Source organism: Microcaecilia unicolor, chromosome 5 (genome assembly GCF_901765095.1).
Source record: "Microcaecilia unicolor chromosome 5, aMicUni1.1, whole genome shotgun sequence".
Taxonomy (NCBI): domain Eukaryota; kingdom Metazoa; phylum Chordata; class Amphibia; order Gymnophiona; family Siphonopidae; genus Microcaecilia; species Microcaecilia unicolor.
In genome coordinates, this window is record NC_044035.1 from 341,870,384 (window position 1) to 341,888,433 (window position 18,050).

The following is an 18,050-nucleotide window of genomic DNA, read 5'->3' on the forward strand; positions in this document are numbered from 1 at the left end:
TGTTCAGAGCTAAGGAAAATTACAGAATGTTTGAGAATAGGTAAACAAGCCATACTGTGGGAATGTGGTCACATGTTTCCAAGTCCAGGTGGCCAGTCTGAACTCGAAAACAAGCGCCATCCCCCTCTTCACATACCAAATTAATTAGAGCTGTGTCTTATCTTCTACATTCCAACTTATTTTCACACAATCAAAGTTAAACAATCATTTTTAAACAGAATTACTTCTAATCACAAATACAGACCCCAAGTGCACTTGTTGGTCAAGGCAGATAGAGTTGAAAGTAGAGACTAATAGACGATCCACCACTGGAGACGTGAGTCCAACAGTCTTTATTATATCAGAGATAACGACCCGACACAGGCCGTGTTTCGACGCTAAAAAGTGTCTGCATCAGGGGTCAATAAATACACCAAGTAATGAATGCAAAACGAAGAGTCCTACTTGTATATGTGTTGTCAACTCACTGATCACGTAGCACCAAACAGAATATGCTGGATACAAACTATCAGAGCTCTGATAGTTTGTATCCAGCATATTCTGTTTGGTGCTACGTGATCAGTGAGTTGACAACACATATACTTGGTGTATTTATTGACCCCTGATGCAGACGCTTTTTAGCGTCGAAACACGGCCTGTGTCGGGTCGTTATCTCTGATATAATAAAGACTGTTGGACTCACGTCTCCAGTGGTGAATCGTCTATTACACCCAAAACTTTTGCCTTCTGTGATTTGTCATCGTAGAGAACTTTTCCTGTTCTATATTTTAGATAGAGTTGAAAAGCAATCTCTAAAATCCTTTTTATTACAGAAACCAAGTCCGGAAATTGAACCTCAGATTTCCTCCATGCTTTGATATCGAGTCCAGCTCTTGTTTATCTTCAGCTGAAAAAAAAAATGGTTACTGTAGCTTGTGTCTCTTTCTTTCTGCAGGTACTTGATGAATTCAAGAAAGACTCATCTGTGTTTATTCTTGGGTAATGTATGTTAATTTAAGTAATCTGTACAGAATAGACAGATGAATGAGAAGTCGTGTGATCTGTGCAATGGGAATACGGGGACTAGGTTGAATCAAGCTTACCTGAAGCAGGTGGATGTTTTTGTTTCTAGCTTTACGACACCCACAGATGGATGCACAGCAGTAATCTATCTGAATCCTCCGTCTTCCGCCCCTCACTTCCAGGAGCTTGGATAAAGAAATCAGAATTTTGAGTGTATCTGCTTCAGAATTTACCAACAGCTGGGTCCTTCCTCTTTGAAAACAGAGCAGTGGGGCAGGCTTGCGGTTTTTGCACCAGTTTATTTATTTGTTGTATTTGCACCCCACATTTTCCCACCTCTTTGCAGGCTCAAAGTGGCTTACATAGTACCGTGAGGTGTTAGCCACCTCCGGTGATGAAACAAACACAGAGTGATGTTGTTACAGAACATTACAGAATCAAGAGAAGAAGAGGGATATATTATTCATTGCAGGTTATGGCTTCGTTGTGTTGCCGAGTTCAGTTACTTAAGTTGGATCAGTAGTGCCTGCCTTTTCGAACAGATTGAACAGATCGAACCAGTTGATCAAATTGGTTTATGACCCTCTTAAGAGTCGCATGTTTCTACTGTGTTTTACAGATCGAAGTGTAGTGTGTGTCACAGTTAATTCATGTTTATTTTCAAACATAAGATTTTTGAGTATTTTACAGACTTGAGGTTTTATATACTTTTTAAAATTTAGATATGGATATACATTCATGCACATTGGTATAGAAACATACAGAGCAGTACCTGCATGCTGTTATAAGTACCACATTAAGTGCAATTCTATAACTCAGCGCCTAATGGTAGACACCAACCACCAAATTCTATAAAAACCACTAAAAATTGTGTGAAAATTTGGGCATGTGCACAATTTGCACATGCAATTTAATTCAATAATGAACTAATTAGCCAATAATTGGTTTAACAAGTAACACTAATTAAATTTAAATTGAATTTTACACAGCATTATTCTGTAATTACGCATGTAACTCAAAGCCACACCATATTCTGCCCTGAAATGCCCATGACTGTCCCCTTTCCAGGCCCCTTTTTTCAGACCAAGTGTAAAGTTTAGATGTATAACACCCAATTAACTCTAGTGCCAATAATTGCTTGTTGAAAAGTCAATTATTGGCACTAATGGGCTCGTTATCCTATTAAATTTCATGCACAAATAGGGAGCGTGCCTAAATTTGCGCGCTCAATTTTTAACAACTTTTATAGAGTCGGGGGGGGGGTGTAACTGCGAGGGGGTGTATACATGGGTGGTGCAAGGGTGGGTCATGGGCATGTTGCTAAGTGCCCCATTTCCTCTACTTCAGACTTTAAGGACTCCTGATGAAGGCTTGATAGCCGAAACACGGCCCGTGTCGGGTCTGCCTACAAAGCTCATGTACTTGGACTTGGGATTTGTCATTAAAATTTTGTCAACATTTTACCTGGAGCACATTCCTTTTGTTCTTCTCTTGTATTTTGCGGGAGTGTTTGGGTTTTCTCCCTTTTTTTTTTGGACTTATAGAAAACTATCAGTTGCGTGCATTGCGTGGCGTTCTTAGCCACACCAACTTCTACCAGCTGTTGACTTGGCATAGGTGGGCACGCCTATATTTCAGCACACCAAGGTGGCTTTGTGCTAGTATTCTCTAAAGTCTTAGGCACTCCGAGAAGCTTTTACAGAATTAGTGCTAAATGTGCCCCACTGTGGTGCCAAGTTACAGGATTGCCCCATTTAAGTTTAATCCACACAGAACACTGTACTCAACTCATACTGGCTTTTAGGTGTAGCAGAAAATAGATTGTGGTGGTCTTTATTTGTTTACTTTTGGCCTGGTATTTCCAACCTTTCTCTTCGGTCAGACCAGTAGACAGTAATTGTTCGCCTCCTCTTATAGACCCTCTCACTGTTCCTAATTTGGTCCTGATGTTGGGAGGCGTGTAGCATCTAATCCTGTATCACATGTTTTAAATCCAGACACTGGGTGTCACTCTTACTGAGGAATGTGACTCCTTCATTCACTCCCAGGGGCTGTGAATGCTGCTTTCACAGCTTTCCCTAGCCCTAGGGATGGGGGATGTAAGGCTATGGAAGACTTGAACCGGGAACTGAACCACAGCATGACCAGGAAGCCATCAGGCAGGCCCAGATTGCTCAATTATATTGATCTCAAGATTTGGAAGAAGTGAATGCTTTTTTTTCAGATGTGGTTAGAGTTAGATTTCACGCACACCTTTCTCAGAAGTTCAAGGTGAGTTGCATTCAGGTACATGAGGTATTTCCCTGTCCATGGAGGGCTCACAATCTAAGTGTGTACCTGATGCAGTGGAGGGTTAAGTACTTGCCCAAGATCACAAGGAGCTACAGTGAGATTTGAATTGGGCTTCCTTGGTTCTCAGCCCACTGCTATAACCATTAGTCTAGTTCTGCAGAATTGTACAAAAATTAGGGGTGGAAGAAACATCATAAGGTCTTCTAGTTCTTTCTCCCCTGCTCCCAATTAGGGTCCCCACAACCTACCTGATCCTTGACTGGTAAACTGGCTGGTCAGGTCTTATACGGGCAAATTAACTTGTGGTTTTGATATTCTCTTCTCTGCAGCAACACAGATCGACCCAACGCTTCAGCAATTCATCTGCACGACTTCCAGAGATTCCTGCACCACGAGCAACAGGTAGAGAGGTGTTTGGCGATGGTGCCTTCTCTGTGCCTTAAGTTTCTTAAGCCTGGTATCGTCCTGGTTGTGCTTGAGTCAGTTTCTCTCTGCCATTTCTTGCTTTGACAGTTATCCAGGCAGGAACATCTCCTACCCAGATATGTGCCATTCACCATCACCAGGGACAGCTAGTGGTTTGGAAATAAAGCTGCTGAAAATCATTATTGGGCTTCTCGGCACCTACATTTAGGAAAGCTAAATCATGGACAGCTACAGAGGTAGTGAGGGGAGAAAAATTATTAGATGTGTTACCCTGGTTTTAGGACTAAGGATTAGATTCTGTATATGGTGCCTAAATAATCCACGCCGAAAAACGATTCACTAAGGTTAGGCGTGGTTTATAGTATACATGTGACTGAAATTTAGTTGAGGCCATTTATGCCAAGGAGGTTTGATAACAGGAGATGTCATGATGTCACAATACTGAAGCTGGTCTCTACCCACTCCACCCAAGGAGGTTTTAAGTGTCCCCCATGCTTCTGCCATCTTGGTACACCCAAAACAATGAAATTGATGGGGCAACAAGCTCCACCTACTAGCTTCAGCCATCTCTTGTTATCAAACCTCCTTGATTTATGCCAAGTAAAACCTAGTGTAAATGACTACACCTAACTTAGGCGTGGATCAGGCTTATTCTGTAACACTGCACGTATATTTTAGGAACATCCATGACCCGCCCATGGCCACACCCGCTTTTGAGATCTGCACAGTAGAATTTACATGCACCACTTTACAGAATACGCTTAGCAAGTTGGCTTAGCAAGTTGTGTGTGTAAATTCCAATTAGTGCTGATGATTGCTTGTTAGTGGATAATTATCAGCGACAATTGGCTTGTTAATGAATTAAGGCATGTACACAATGTGGCTGCGCAGCCAAAATTGTGCACATAACTTTAGTCACCGATACGGAATTTGGGGGGTAAATACCTAACCAGGCTTTTAAATCTAGGGAAAGAAGTTGCAGGTCTAAATTTAGGGGCTTAATTTTTAGCTACCAAAATTTAGGGGATTTTACATCTTCCTAATTTTGGAACCTAAAATTAGGCATCTAATTTTAGCACTGAGCAGTTTTAGAAATTGACCCTTTGGCAAGCAGCTGCTAGATCATCCAATCCTTTCATTTTGTTTTTAAAGGAGACTTGGGCCCAAGATCTCAACAAGGTCCGGGAGCGAATGACAAAGTTTATTGATGACACAATGAGAGAAACTGCGGAGCCGTTCCTTTATGTTGATGAAGTAGGTAGATGAAATGGTTAATTAGTTTCCCTTTTCCTCTGATGACTGTTGAAATGGCTTCTGGTTTGCAAATGGTACAGCTGCAGGCTTTACATGCTTGCTTAGCCCCTTTGAATAGTCCAGTGTGTTGTGTGTGCCTTGATGAATCTCAATGAATTGTTCTGTCAATGCCGTGACCTATGCACGGGATCTCGGTGGGTGGAACAAACATGTCCGTGCTTGTTGGCTCAAGTCCTTTCCAACAGTTTCAAAAGCTGCTAGTCAGAGGAGCATCAGATGTGGGGTTTTGGGAAACAGACATGGGCATTTGGAGGTTGACCTGAACTCCTAAGGCAGATAGTGTGCATTTGTTTAAAGTGACATTGAAAATGCTGAAGACATTTGCAAAAATGAACACATTTTCATTGTGATTTTGTACTTGTGCATGCACTTAAGCAAAATGAAACCAAAGAAATTGTAAATGGAAAATAAGGCAAAAATATTTCTTAATGATGGAACAAAATACTATAAAAATGATCAGTAAAATCGTGGAAAAACAAGGGGCTTACGCACATCCAACGCATGTCAATTTTGAACTATCACCTGGCTACCGTGTGGCCCGGTCGGTAATTTCACTTTTTATGCACGTCCACTATGCGCGCCGGAACATTTCTGGCGCAAGGTACTAACCGGGTGGTAATCGGCATTGTACATGCACAGACCAATACCGCCCGGTTAACGTGTGAGACTTTACCGCTAGGTCAATGGGTGGCGGTAAGGTCTCAGACCCAAAATGAATATGCGCCAATTTTTATTTCCCCCCCCCCCAAAAGGCCTATTTGGCAAGTGTGCTGAAAAATGGACCTGCGCACGTCCAATACATGCGTCTACACCAGCGCAGGCCATTTTTTGGCGCATCTTAGTAAAAGGACCTCAAGGTGTTTCACTTTTGCAGAAATAGTTACCTACTTTCTTTTCTGAAAAACAGAAAGTATTTTTTCATAAATGATGAAAGTACTATAGAATTGTCATGTTTCCTACTTTTTATAAAGACATTGAGGTCAATATTGAAAATGATTTAAAAAGGCAGGAGCTCTCTAGTGCATGTGCTCCTAGCTATATTGAGAGATGATGATGCCAGGAGCATGTTTAGGTCAGAGGAAGATGCCATTTTCAAATCTTTGCACTTATCCAGCACACTTTCACTCATAGAAAAAGCTGGTGCAAGTGTCCATATGTACTTTCTGTCTGATTGAAAAATCAAAATTCTCCTTGTGTTCTTTGTTTCAGAAGTGGTGCAGTCTCTGGGTAAAATAGGAGGATGAATGAATTTTGCAAAATATGTATAACTATAAAATGAAAACTGTACTTGCCATACTTCCTTGTCTGGGAAGTCATCGAGGCTTTGGCATATGACCAGTGACCTCTGCCCAGCACAGAGGTTCTGTCGCTGCTCTGCCAGCTGTTTCCTACATTGCAGTAGGGCAGAGGTTCTGAATCCAGTCCAAGGACACACCTAGCTAGCCAGGTTTTCAGGATATCCACAATGATTAAAACGGAAAATCAACAAAGCAGATCGTTATGAAAAAATGTAATTTATTAATAGATATTAAAAATTATATACAGTACAGCCCGACACAGGCCGTGTTTCGCCCAGCAGGGCTGCTTCAGGGGCTACACAATGATCCTCTACTGTGAAAATATGGTAGATATGATAAAACCAAATGTACTGAAGACCGCAGTCGTGGATCTTCTAGTATATATATTGAAAAAAACAGCTCAACCGAATAAACCAGAAAAATGTGCTGACATAAGATATGTCGGACACTCTCTTGATTCTGGTAATGCATTACCAGAATCAAGAGAGTGTCCGACATATTTCACAGTAGAGGATCATTGTGTAGCCCCTGAAGCAGCCCTTCTGGGCGAAACACGGCCTGTGTCGGGCTGTACTGTATATAATTTTTAATATCTATTAATAAATTACATTTTTTCCTTAACAATCTGCTTTGTTGATTTTCCATCTTGGAGTTTGCAGACCGTCTGCCCTTCTGCTTTCTTTATCCACAATGATTAGGCATGACATAGATTTGCATACAATGGAGGTAGCGTCATGCCTATTCATCGTGACAACCTGACTGGTTGGGGTTTCCCCAAGGACTTGGTGGAGAACCCCTGCAATAATGTGACAATAATTGTTCTCGCTAAGCAACTTTGAGCTGCGCAGGAGTCTTCGGCCGGCACTTTCAGTCATGATAGACATTCAGATCCTTCTCAAGCTTCCTGGCCTTTGCAGCTGAAAACATAATCTCTTAGCGCCAGCCCCCACTGGCAGGAATGTGGGCAGAAAACTCCTTTGCAGTTTGAAGCTGCTTTGCAGGAGCTATGGTAATGATAAAGCTGCACCTAATAGCATATTTTACTATTCAGCCGAATACGAATAATGGGCATTGAGCGGAGCGTTAACATAACAAATATTAAAGTAAGATTTAGCACAGTAGAGCCCCAGATTATTCGTATTCAAATTTAAATCATTAGTCAGCTGAATATGAATAATGTGTTCAGGCACTATTTGCCGTCGACTTGAATCGAATGCGAAAATTTGGTACAGCCCTAGTAATGATCTCCAGTGCTCTGAACAGGGGCCACATTTTAGCTCCTGGTTCTGACTAAATATAATTTTCTTTTTGTTTTCCATTCTTAGTTCCTCACTTACCTTTTCTCCAAAGAAAACAGCATCTGGGATGAAAAATACGATGAGATCTCTCCTCAGGACATGAATAATCCTTTATCTCACTACTGGATTTCTTCTTCCCATAACACGTAAGATTTCACACAGTTTTTAATAAGATGTAAGAGCAGTGCAAGAACGTGGAGATTTATTGAATTACCCTGTTACAGGGGGAGTGTTCAGCACCGTGGTCCGGACAGCTCCTCCAGCCAGCTGGCAAAATTTATTTATTGCATTTTAATTCCCTTTGATTCTGGGAGGTGGGAACAGATTGTATGTTAGTTAACTTTTGGAGGTCTCCTTAGTTTGGGAGGGTAGGGGTGGGAAGGAAGAGGAGGTAGATAGTAAGGGGAGAGGGGTGGGGGTTAGGATAGTAATAGGGGCAATAAAGGGATGGATGTGCTTCTCCTGCTCGGTGGCCAATAAAAATGTTGCTTTGCTGAATCATAATGCAGGGTGGGGTGGAGTTGGAGCTTAATGTAGCAGGGTAGTACCAAATAATGGCTAAAGTGTTTGGTTCAGTATTCATACTTTTTGGGAATTTTGCCAAACAATACATATGTAGTAATTGGGTATATAGGTATATTGGCTGTTGTAATACACTGTATTTCTAAATGTACAAGAATGGGTCTACCCATAAGTAAGAGGGGGGGAGGGAAGGAATTTAGATACAATATCAATAAATACCCCACAATATGAGTATAAGTTGAATTCACCATTTTGTTTTGCTGCTTATTTAACAATACAAAAGTAAATATTTTGGTTACAGTGAAATGGTTGGAGAGGAGGGAGAGGGGGGGAAAAGGATAAAATATTGAAGAGAGGGTAGGGGGGTGGGTTGTTCGGGGATAAAAGATGAAAATGATTTGACGTTTGAAGAAGGATCGATAGTTGTCTGTTGTATTAGTAATGTTATTTGTTGAAACATTATGAATGTATATTTCACATAATACGTCAATAAACAGATTTAAAGTATTTATTGCATTTTATTAATCACTAGTAAAAAAAGGCCCGTTTCTGACACAAATGAAACGGGCACTAGCACGGGTTTCCTCGGTGTGTGTATGTTTGAGAGAGTGTGTTTGAGAGTGATTGTGTGTGAATGAGAGTATGTATGTGTGTGTGTGAGAGAGTGCGGGTGCAAGCGTGTCTGTGAGAGTGTGTGTGTGTGAGAATGAGAGTGTATGCGAGTGTGTGATTGTGACACAGTGTGAGACATAGAGTGTGTGGTGGTCAGTGTATGAGAGTGAGAGAGACACTGTGTGTGTGGCAGAGATACCTCCCCCTCCCTCTGTGTGGTTGCAGGACCCCTCCCCCCTTCTGGTTCCACTCTCCCCCTCCTCTCATGTCTCTGGACACCCCGTTTCCCCCTCTGGTCTCGGTATCCCTCCTCCTCCCTCTTCTTTCTCTCACACAGTCATGTTCCTGCTTGTTTGTGTCTGGCACTGTCTGGGACCTTGAAGTGGTCTTGGATGTATTTTGGAGACAGTATCGTTATTTTTGTCAGGCTTGGGAGAGCTGTTTCTCTTTTGTTGCTTCTGTACTGAATTCTTTGAATCGGCCCGGCAGATGGGTGTGTTGCGTTGCTGTACATCGGATCTGGTTCGGTTGCTATAGTGCTGGGGCCATCGAAACTTCCTCCGTCTCTGGACAGCGAATTTTGTATCAGATGTGGGAGTGGAGCCGTGCATTCCCCTGTTTGAAGGGGCGGGACTTGTTTTTATTTTTTAATCCAAACACCGCTGCTGCTTTTTCTTCCTGTCCTCCTCCTGCTCCTCTGCGGCGCCGATTAAAGCAAGGTGGTTTAGAAGTCTGTGTGAGTGTTTGGAATGGGGAGCTGAACTGGGTGCGGATGCTGTGGCTCGAGCTGGTAGTGCAGACGTGTGCAGGAATCTCTGTCAGCTGATTCCCTTCCTGGGTCGCGTGAATGCCGGCTTGCAGAATCACCGCATCAAGACAGAGCTTCCAGAGTAAGGGCGGCGATGTAGAGGTGGGTTACTGGCGGTCTTCGCCTGCGCTTTCTTCGCGGTTGGTCCCCGTGCTGGTACACTGCGGAGGAGTGTCATAGACTTTTTCTGGCCGGCCTGGAGCGACTCAGTGACTGCTTTTTTTTTCCGGTTTGTCGCGAAGGGGGGGGGGGGCACTGACAGCTGATTCCTAGGCAGGGGGAGGAGTAGGGAAACACTCCACCCCTGCCTGGGAAGTTTTCTATTTTGTGCCCGTGCTTGCGACGTCATCCAAGGCTTCACCTGAGGCACAGCCAATCAGCAGTGCGACACGGTCGGTGAGTGTCATAGCTCCGCCCTCGACGTCATCACGTTTGACGCGTGGGCGGGGCAGACACTCCTGGACTAAAATCGGTCTCTGCCGCCTCACTTTTAGAATGTTGGGAAAGTGAGGCTTCATTAGAACGTTGGAGGTGCATTTTATATAGAGAGATCTTTATCTAGAGATTCACCCAAGGCAGTGTATAGCAGGTTACAATTTACTATAAAACTTACAATTTTGTTAACAGCATAACAATAGTAAAGTTACCAAATATAAGCATAAATACAATCTCGGTAAACTTGGAGATGGCAAATTGAATACTAGTAATAGGACATAACAAAAACAATATCAGAAAAATAAACATTTAATAGCATGAAACAGTCAGAAATATGATAAATTTCAGTACAATACAAATGATACCATAATAGGCAGCATGGAAGAATTTTCATCTAATGTAGATATGATACTTATGATGTCAGCACAATAGAAATGAAACATCTTAATAGGCACAAATTAGAACATTCAAATAACATAGATATGGTAGTCATCCTATTTGTACAATACAATGAAACGTCTTAATAGGTAGCCGAAGAGGCAAGTGCAGTTAAGATATACAGTGCACTCCATTTAAGTGCACGTCAGTTAAGCGCATGCTCTGTTTAACTGCATGCCGTACTTCGGTCCCATTTTTGGCGCCATCAGTTTCTATGGGTTCATAGAAATACCAATTAAACCTAGTTAATGCCAGTAATTGCTTGTTAAAAAGCTGATTATTGGCACTAATTACCTTGTTCAATTACATTTTTGCTGTCAATTTTTGGTGACTTTTATAGACTTGGGAGGGTGGCACCTAACTTTGGATGATCTGTTAGAGAATGAGCTTGAGTGTTCCTAGTCTATGTGGAAGGAGGTGTCACAGTCATAATCGGGGGCATCATCCAGTGGCCATGATAGAGTGTTCTTGGAAAACGATCTGCTGGTGCAATGATCCAACTAGGAATAGGGGGTGGGGAGCTTTTAAAATAAAGGAAAAATCCATGAATAGTTGTGAAGGGAAGGTTCTTGGTCCCAGAATTCCAGCTGTGGTTCTGATTGGACTGGAAGCACAAGGAGAAGTGAGGAACTACTGGGTCAAAAACATAGGGACCCTCTTACAATGGCGTGTAAGGGCCTACGTGCGTCCAGCGCGTGCCAAATTGGCATTATCGCCTGGCTACCGTGTACCGTTCCAAAAACACATGGTAGAAAATATTTTCTATTTTCGGTAAACAGCAGTGGGCATTCGCTGCATGCCTACTGCCTGGGTAGTGCATGAGACCTTACTGCTAAGTCAGTGGGTGGCGGTAAGGTCTCAGGCTGAAAATGAACACGCGCTGTTTTTTAAATTTTGCCGCATGTCCATTTTCCGGCCCCTTAAACAAGCCCCTTTTTCCAGGAAGTGGTAAAAACTGGCCCGGCGTTCGCGCAAAGGAGACGCTCACACGGCCGCAGGCAGTAATGAGCCAAGATCTGGAAACCTGGGTGACGGGAAGAAGAAAGATGAGCCGAGTGAGAACGGGCGCACCATGTCCTCCAACCTTGGTCTGGAAGACTGCAAATGGCAGTGGTGATATGTGTTTTACTGGGCATTGCCACATGCCAGGCAGGGGAGTTTTTAAAATAAAGGAGTGTGGTAGCAATGGATCTGACGAAGAAGGGCAACCTTCGAAAGCTAATCAAGAAATGTATTAAGTTATGTCCAATAAAAAAGGTATCATCTTATTTTCTTTTCCATGTTTTATTTTGTTTGATTTCTATTGATAAAATAAAGGAAAAATCCATAAATAGTTGTGAAGGGAAGGTTCTTGGTCCCAGAATTCCAGCTGTGGTTCTGATTGGACTGGAAGCAGAAGGCAAGGACCTTGTCTCCTTTAACATACAAACGGTGCTTGTTCCGGACTGCTCGGTAGGGAGGGGCTTTATTCTGGCATCCTTTTTCTAATGCGTATTCTTTCTTTTCTTTAAGATACCTCACTGGTGATCAGATACGAAGTGAATCTTCTACAGAAGCCTACATCCGCTGTCTTAGAATGGGATGCCGCTGCATCGAGTGTGAGTTGTACATTATTGAGAATGTAGATTTATTTTTTAGCTTTCTAAAAAGGTAAACTGATGTTTTGTTTTGACACTATTGTACATTATTTGTTTGTTTCTGTTTTGCTTGGTATATTATGTGGTTTATATGGTCACCCGTTCATTGTTTTGTTATTTATGATTATGCTTTGTAAACCACTGAGAACTAGTTAGTCGACTGGCAGTGTATAAATTTTATTTTATTTTTTTTTATTTTTGTTACATTTGTACCCCTCGCTTTCCCACTCATGGCAGGCTCAATGCAGCAGGCAATGGAGGGTTAAGTGACTTGCCCAGAGTCACAAGGAGCTGCCTGTGCCGGGAATCGAACTCAGTTCCTCAGTTCCCCAGGACCAAAGTCCACTACCCTAACCACTAGGCCACTCCTCCACTGTTGCTACTATTTGAGATTCTACATGGAATGTTGTTATTCCACTAGCAACGTTCCATGTAGAAGTCGGCCCTTGCAGATCACCAATGTGGCCGCGCAGGCTTCTGCTTCTGTGAGTCTGACGTCCTGCACGTACGTGCAGGACGTCAGACTCGCAGAAACAGAAGCCTGCGCAGCCTTCTATATGGAATATTGCTAGTGGAATAGCAACATTCCATGTGGAATCTCCAATAGTAGCAACATTCCATGTAGAATCTCCAATAGTATCTGTTTTATTTTTGTTACATTTGTACCCTGCGCTTTCCCACTCATGGCAGGCTCAATGCGGCTTACATGGGGCAATGGAGGGTTAAGTGACTTTCCCAGAGTCACAAGGAGCTGCCTGTGCCTGAAGTGGGAATTGAACTCAGTTCCTCAGTTCCCCAGGACCAAAGTTCACCACCCTAACCACTAGGCCACTTCTCCACTGCTATTCATTACCTACTGTGTCAACCTTTATTTTCCAAATCCTAAAGGAATAAAATCAAAGGAAACTCTTTGGTGTATCTTTTGCGTATCAAGCAGCAAAACTTGGAAAACTTTACCAGCTTGTATTCGCTCTATTACAGATTATTTTCTATTTAGAAGAGCTTTGAAGACTTTTTTTTTTTACATTGGACATATATTTTAGGCAACTGATGTATGAATAATGAGAATGAATATTTTTTAAAGATATATCGTAGGGGCCCTTTTAGTAAGCTGTGCTAAAAAGTGGTCGTGCTATTTTTAGCACGTGGGTTTCCCAATGCGTTGAGGCCACTTTAATGTAGCAGTAAAATGGCTGCAATTTGTACTTCTCCATTAATGGCCATGCGCTAATTTCCTAATTAGCATTATTACTGCATGAGCCATTACCACCATCTATTTTGTAGGTGACAAGGGCTCAAGTGCTAATCCCACGCTAATCGGCAGTGTGCGGTGATTTGCTGATTAGCACAGGGCACCGCCGGCTGATTTCTACTGCGAGCTAAAAACACTACCAAGGCTTAGTAAAAGACCACCTATGGGAGTTAGTTACCCTGCCTTATGCATATGCAAAATTTAATGAATGCCAATTTACATCGATAATTGGTTGTTGGCATCCAAGTATAGGAGCGGAGAAGTGGCCTAGTGGTTAGAGCACCAATCTTGAAATCCAGAGGTGGCCAGTTCAGATCCCACTGCTGCTCCTTGTGATCTTGGGCAAGTCACTTAACCCGAAGCAAAGGAAACAGTGGATCCAAAAAGGTCCTCTCACAAGTGGTGTCTCCTTAAACAAGTTCTTTATTTCATATCAATAAAACAACGACCCGACACAAATCGTGTTTCGGCCGTAAAGGCCTGCGTCAGGGGGTCTATTCACTTCCAATATAGAAAATAATCATGTGGATAAAATTAACAACCAGTTAACTTTCTGCAAACTGAAATAATCTCAGTTCTGGTCTCACAGGCTAGTATGACTTCCTTTAGCTAGAATTTCTTCTTCTTGCTCTTCCTTAGGAGTATGAGTGAATATTAGCTGGAGACACCACTTGTGAGAGGACCTTTTTGGATCCACTGTTTCCTTTGCTTCGTTGTTTTTCTGTGGAGAGAACACCTTCTGTGTGTGTTGGCTCGTTTCAAGTCACTTAACCCTCCATTGCCTCAGGTACAAACTTAGATTGTGATCCTCCTGGGACAGAGAAATATCCAGAGTACCTGAGTGGAATTCACCTTGAGCTACTACTGAAAAAGGTGTGAACAAAGTCTAAATAAATATATGGAATGTTTCTACTATTGAAGATTCTACATGGAATGTTGCCACTTTTTGAGATTCTGGAATGTTGCTACTATTTGAGATTCTAGACGGAATGCTGCTAGTGAAGGAGTGGCCTACTGGTTAGCACACCAGTCTTGCAACCCAGAGGTGGCCAGTTCAAATCCCACTGCTGCTCCTTGTGATCTTGGGCAAGTCACTTAACCCTCCATTGCCTCAGGTACAAACTTAGATTGTGAGCCGTCCTGGGACAGAGAAATATCCAGAGAACCTGAAGGTAACTCACCTTGAGCTACTACTGAAAAAGGTGTGAGCAAAACCTAAATAAATAAATAAAATATTTCTGCCAAAGGCGGAATTATATAACACAGATTGAATGGGTGTTCAAAAATGTGCACTTTTCTTATTTTTAATTTGTTAAAACCAGCAAATAAAGAGTACTTTTTTTGCATTAAAAATTGAAGAATGATGTTATATTCAATTTTGTACCACGTAGAAGTTGTTAGTTTCTGTTTACTTAGGGATTCATTGAAACTGTTTGACTTGTGACGTCTGGAAGAGAAATAAACAAGAAATAACCAGCACGCACTGCTCTCTCCCAAAGCACAGAACAACCTTATTCTAATAACTACCTGTGATGGACTAAAAAACTAGGAGAAAACTTAAAAAAATAAAATTAATATTCAAATAAAAAGGATTAAAATGGTTAAAGTGGAGGAGTGGCCTAGTGGTTAGAGCACCGGTCTTGCGATCCAGAGGTGGCCGGTTCAAATCGCACTGCTGCTCCTTGGGATCTTGGGCAAGTCACTTAACCCTCCATTGCCTCAGGTACAAACTTAGATTGTGAGCCCTCCTGGGACAGAAAAAATGTCCAGTGTACCTGAATGTAACTCACCTTGATCTACCACTGAAGGTGTGAGCAAAATCTAAATAAATAAATAAAGATTCCATTCAGAATCTCAACGAATAGCAACATTCCATGTAGAACCCCAAAGAATATCAAGATTCTGGAATCCTAAAGAGTGACAAGATTCCATGCAGAATGTCAAACAGTAGCAACATTCCATGTAGAACCGTAAAGAATAACAAGCGGAGGAGTGGCCTAGAGAGCACTGGTCTTGCAATCCAGAGGTAGCTGGTTCAAATCCCTCTGCTGCTCCTTGTGATCTTGGGTAAGTCATTTAACCCTCCATTGTCTCAAGTACAAACTTAGATTGTGAGCCCTCCTGGGACAGAGAAATATCCAGAGTACCTGAATGTAGCTCACCTTGAGCTACTACTGAAAAAGGTGTGAGCAAAATCTAAATAAATAAATAATAAATAAATGCTATGTTACGATCATCGCGTGGCTTACTTAGGTGCTCTTATTTATGTTCTCCATTGACCTGGTGCAAATTTGGGTTTACACTAGTATTCTATAATGGCACCTTATAGAATATTTTTCTGTTCAGTCTGGAGGATTAGCCTAGTGGTTAGTGTAGAGGATTTTGATCCTGGGGAACTGGGTTCAATTCCTGCTGCAGCTCCTTGTGACTATGTAAATTGCTTTGAATGTAGTTGCAAAAAAAAAACAACAGAAGCGCAGTATACCAAGTCCCATTTCCTTTCACTTTCCCCAAATGGTAAATGTACCTACTAGAAGGCATTGATAAAAAGTGGTCTTAAGAAAGACTTTTTGGAGAAATAATGCAATAGAGCGTAATCATGTTTCCAAGGAGTCGGTAAGATGCTTAAACATATTACCGACTCCATGGAAGCACAATTACTCTCTGTTGCATTTTTTTATCCAAAAGGTCTTAAGACCACTTTTTATTAATACTTTCTAGTACGTTTACCATTGGATGATTTTATTCTCCGGATTGAATAGAAAAGACTCCTGAGGCAGGCCTGTGGCCGAAACACAGTGCTGTGTCAAAATTTTTTTTTTTTGTTACATTTGTACCCCGTGCTTTCCCACTCATGGCAGGCTTAATGCGGCTTACATGGGGCAATGGAGGGTTAAGTGACTTGCCCAGAGTCACAAGGAGCTGCCTGTGCCTGAAGTGGAAATCGAACTCAGTTCCTCAGTTCCCCAGGACCAAAGTCCACCACCCTAACCACTAGGCCACTCCTCCACTGTTGCTACTATTTGAGATTCTACATGGAATGTTGCTATTCCACTAGCAACATTCCATGTAGAAGTCGGCCTTGCATGTATCACCAATGTGACCGCGCAGGCTTCTGCTTCTGTGAGTCTGACGTCCTGCACGTATGTGCAGGACGTCAGACTCGCAGAAACAGAAGCCTGCGCAGCCTTCTACATGGAATGTTGCTAGTGGAATAGCAACATTCCATGTAGAATCTCCAATAGTGGCAACAGAATCTCAACATTCCATGTAGAATCTCCAAAATCTTCAATAGTAGCAACATTCCATGTAGAATCTCCAATAGTATCTATTTTATTTTTGTTACATTTGTACCCTGCGCTTTCCCAGTCATGGCAGGCTCAAAGCGGCTTACATGGGGCAATGGAGGGTTCAGTGACTTGCCCAGAGTCACAAGGAGCTGCCTGTGCCTGAAGTGGGAATCAAACTCAGTTCCTCAGTTCCCCAGGACCAAAGTCCACCACCCTAACCACTAGGCCACTCCTCCACTCCATTACTTCATTGAGCATTTGAGGTCTGCTTGATTTGTCCCTGGAACGCCCACTTTTCTTGTTCTCCTTGTGTTCCTTGTGGGATTTCAGCGTTCCTCCACCCAGGTGGATCTCCTCTGTTCACCTTATTGAATTGGCACTCAGTGTGTAGCATTGGCTGTCCTAACATGAGTTGTTGAGCTAGAGAATTGTCCCCTTGTTCAAAAAAGGATGTATTATGAAGAGAGAGAAAATTAATTTGTGTCTTATTTCTTCATACTTTTCAGTGGATTGCTGGGACGGCCCAGATGCCAAACCCATCATTTACCATGGATGGACGCGTACGACCAAAATCAAATTTGACGATGTGGTGCAATCAATTAAGGACCACGCATTTGTCTCATCCGAGTAGGTGTTAAGCGCTTCACAGGGGTAATGCTTTAAGAACTGTGCTTTCCCTTTCTGTTTCACTGAGGCAGAGTACAGTGAAAACTTACAATAAAACCATACATAATATTAGCACATAAAAACATTTAAAACATTTACAGCACCATTTTAAGTCATAGAAGTAGAAATTGAGACATGCGGATCAGTACATCTCAATTTTCATCTGTATTTTAGAACAGAATCTGCCGACATACTACCTGTTCTAACATACGTGGGAATGGATGTTTGTTTGCCAGGTGCATGCAGTATAAACAACCATTTAATTAAAAAAAAAAAAAAAAAAAAAAAAAGAACTGATTATATTTCGAAGATTGGCACATAACCAGTTATCTTGGCGATCTTAGAAACGTAACCAGTTATGTTCCCGATTCTGTCACAGTGACCTCTTTATCCTTGCCAGTTTGGCATTGGAGTAGGGGGGGGGGGTGCAAAAACATTAAGAGGGGCATTTTCGCTAAAACATCTAAGACCGTTTTTGGACGTTTTGCAAGAAACATCCAAAAATTGAGGGTGAACATATCATTTTGGAACCTGAAAAAAAGTCTTATCTTTTTGGTTAGAAAATTGCCTTTTTCTTAAATGTTTTGTGCTCAGTGTGTTTTTCATTTGGAATCATTTTGGAAAATAAAATGTCCCAGAGAATAATGCCCAAAAAACAGTCATTGGGATATCTGGGGGGGGCCATCATTCTTAATAGACTGGCCACACAGACATCCCTGCAAAGCAGTGGGGCAGCCTAGGGAGCACTGCAGTGGATGTC

At 42.1% G+C, this 18,050-nt stretch overlaps 1 protein-coding gene across 2 annotated transcripts in view; it reads left to right on the plus strand.

Annotated features, from left to right (window-relative positions):
• PLCG2 (phospholipase C gamma 2) overlaps positions 1–18,050 on the plus strand; it is a 250,616-nt gene that overhangs the window by 128,382 nt on the left and 104,184 nt on the right. For both annotated transcript variants that reach the window (XM_030204514.1, XM_030204515.1), the window contains exons 8-13: positions 935–978; positions 3,624–3,696; positions 4,873–4,974; positions 7,658–7,776; positions 11,958–12,043; positions 17,131–17,251. In XM_030204514.1, the coding sequence (XP_030060374.1) occupies positions 935–978; positions 3,624–3,696; positions 4,873–4,974; positions 7,658–7,776; positions 11,958–12,043; positions 17,131–17,251 (545 nt within the window). The remainder of the gene's footprint in view (positions 1–934; positions 979–3,623; positions 3,697–4,872; positions 4,975–7,657; positions 7,777–11,957; positions 12,044–17,130; positions 17,252–18,050) is intronic.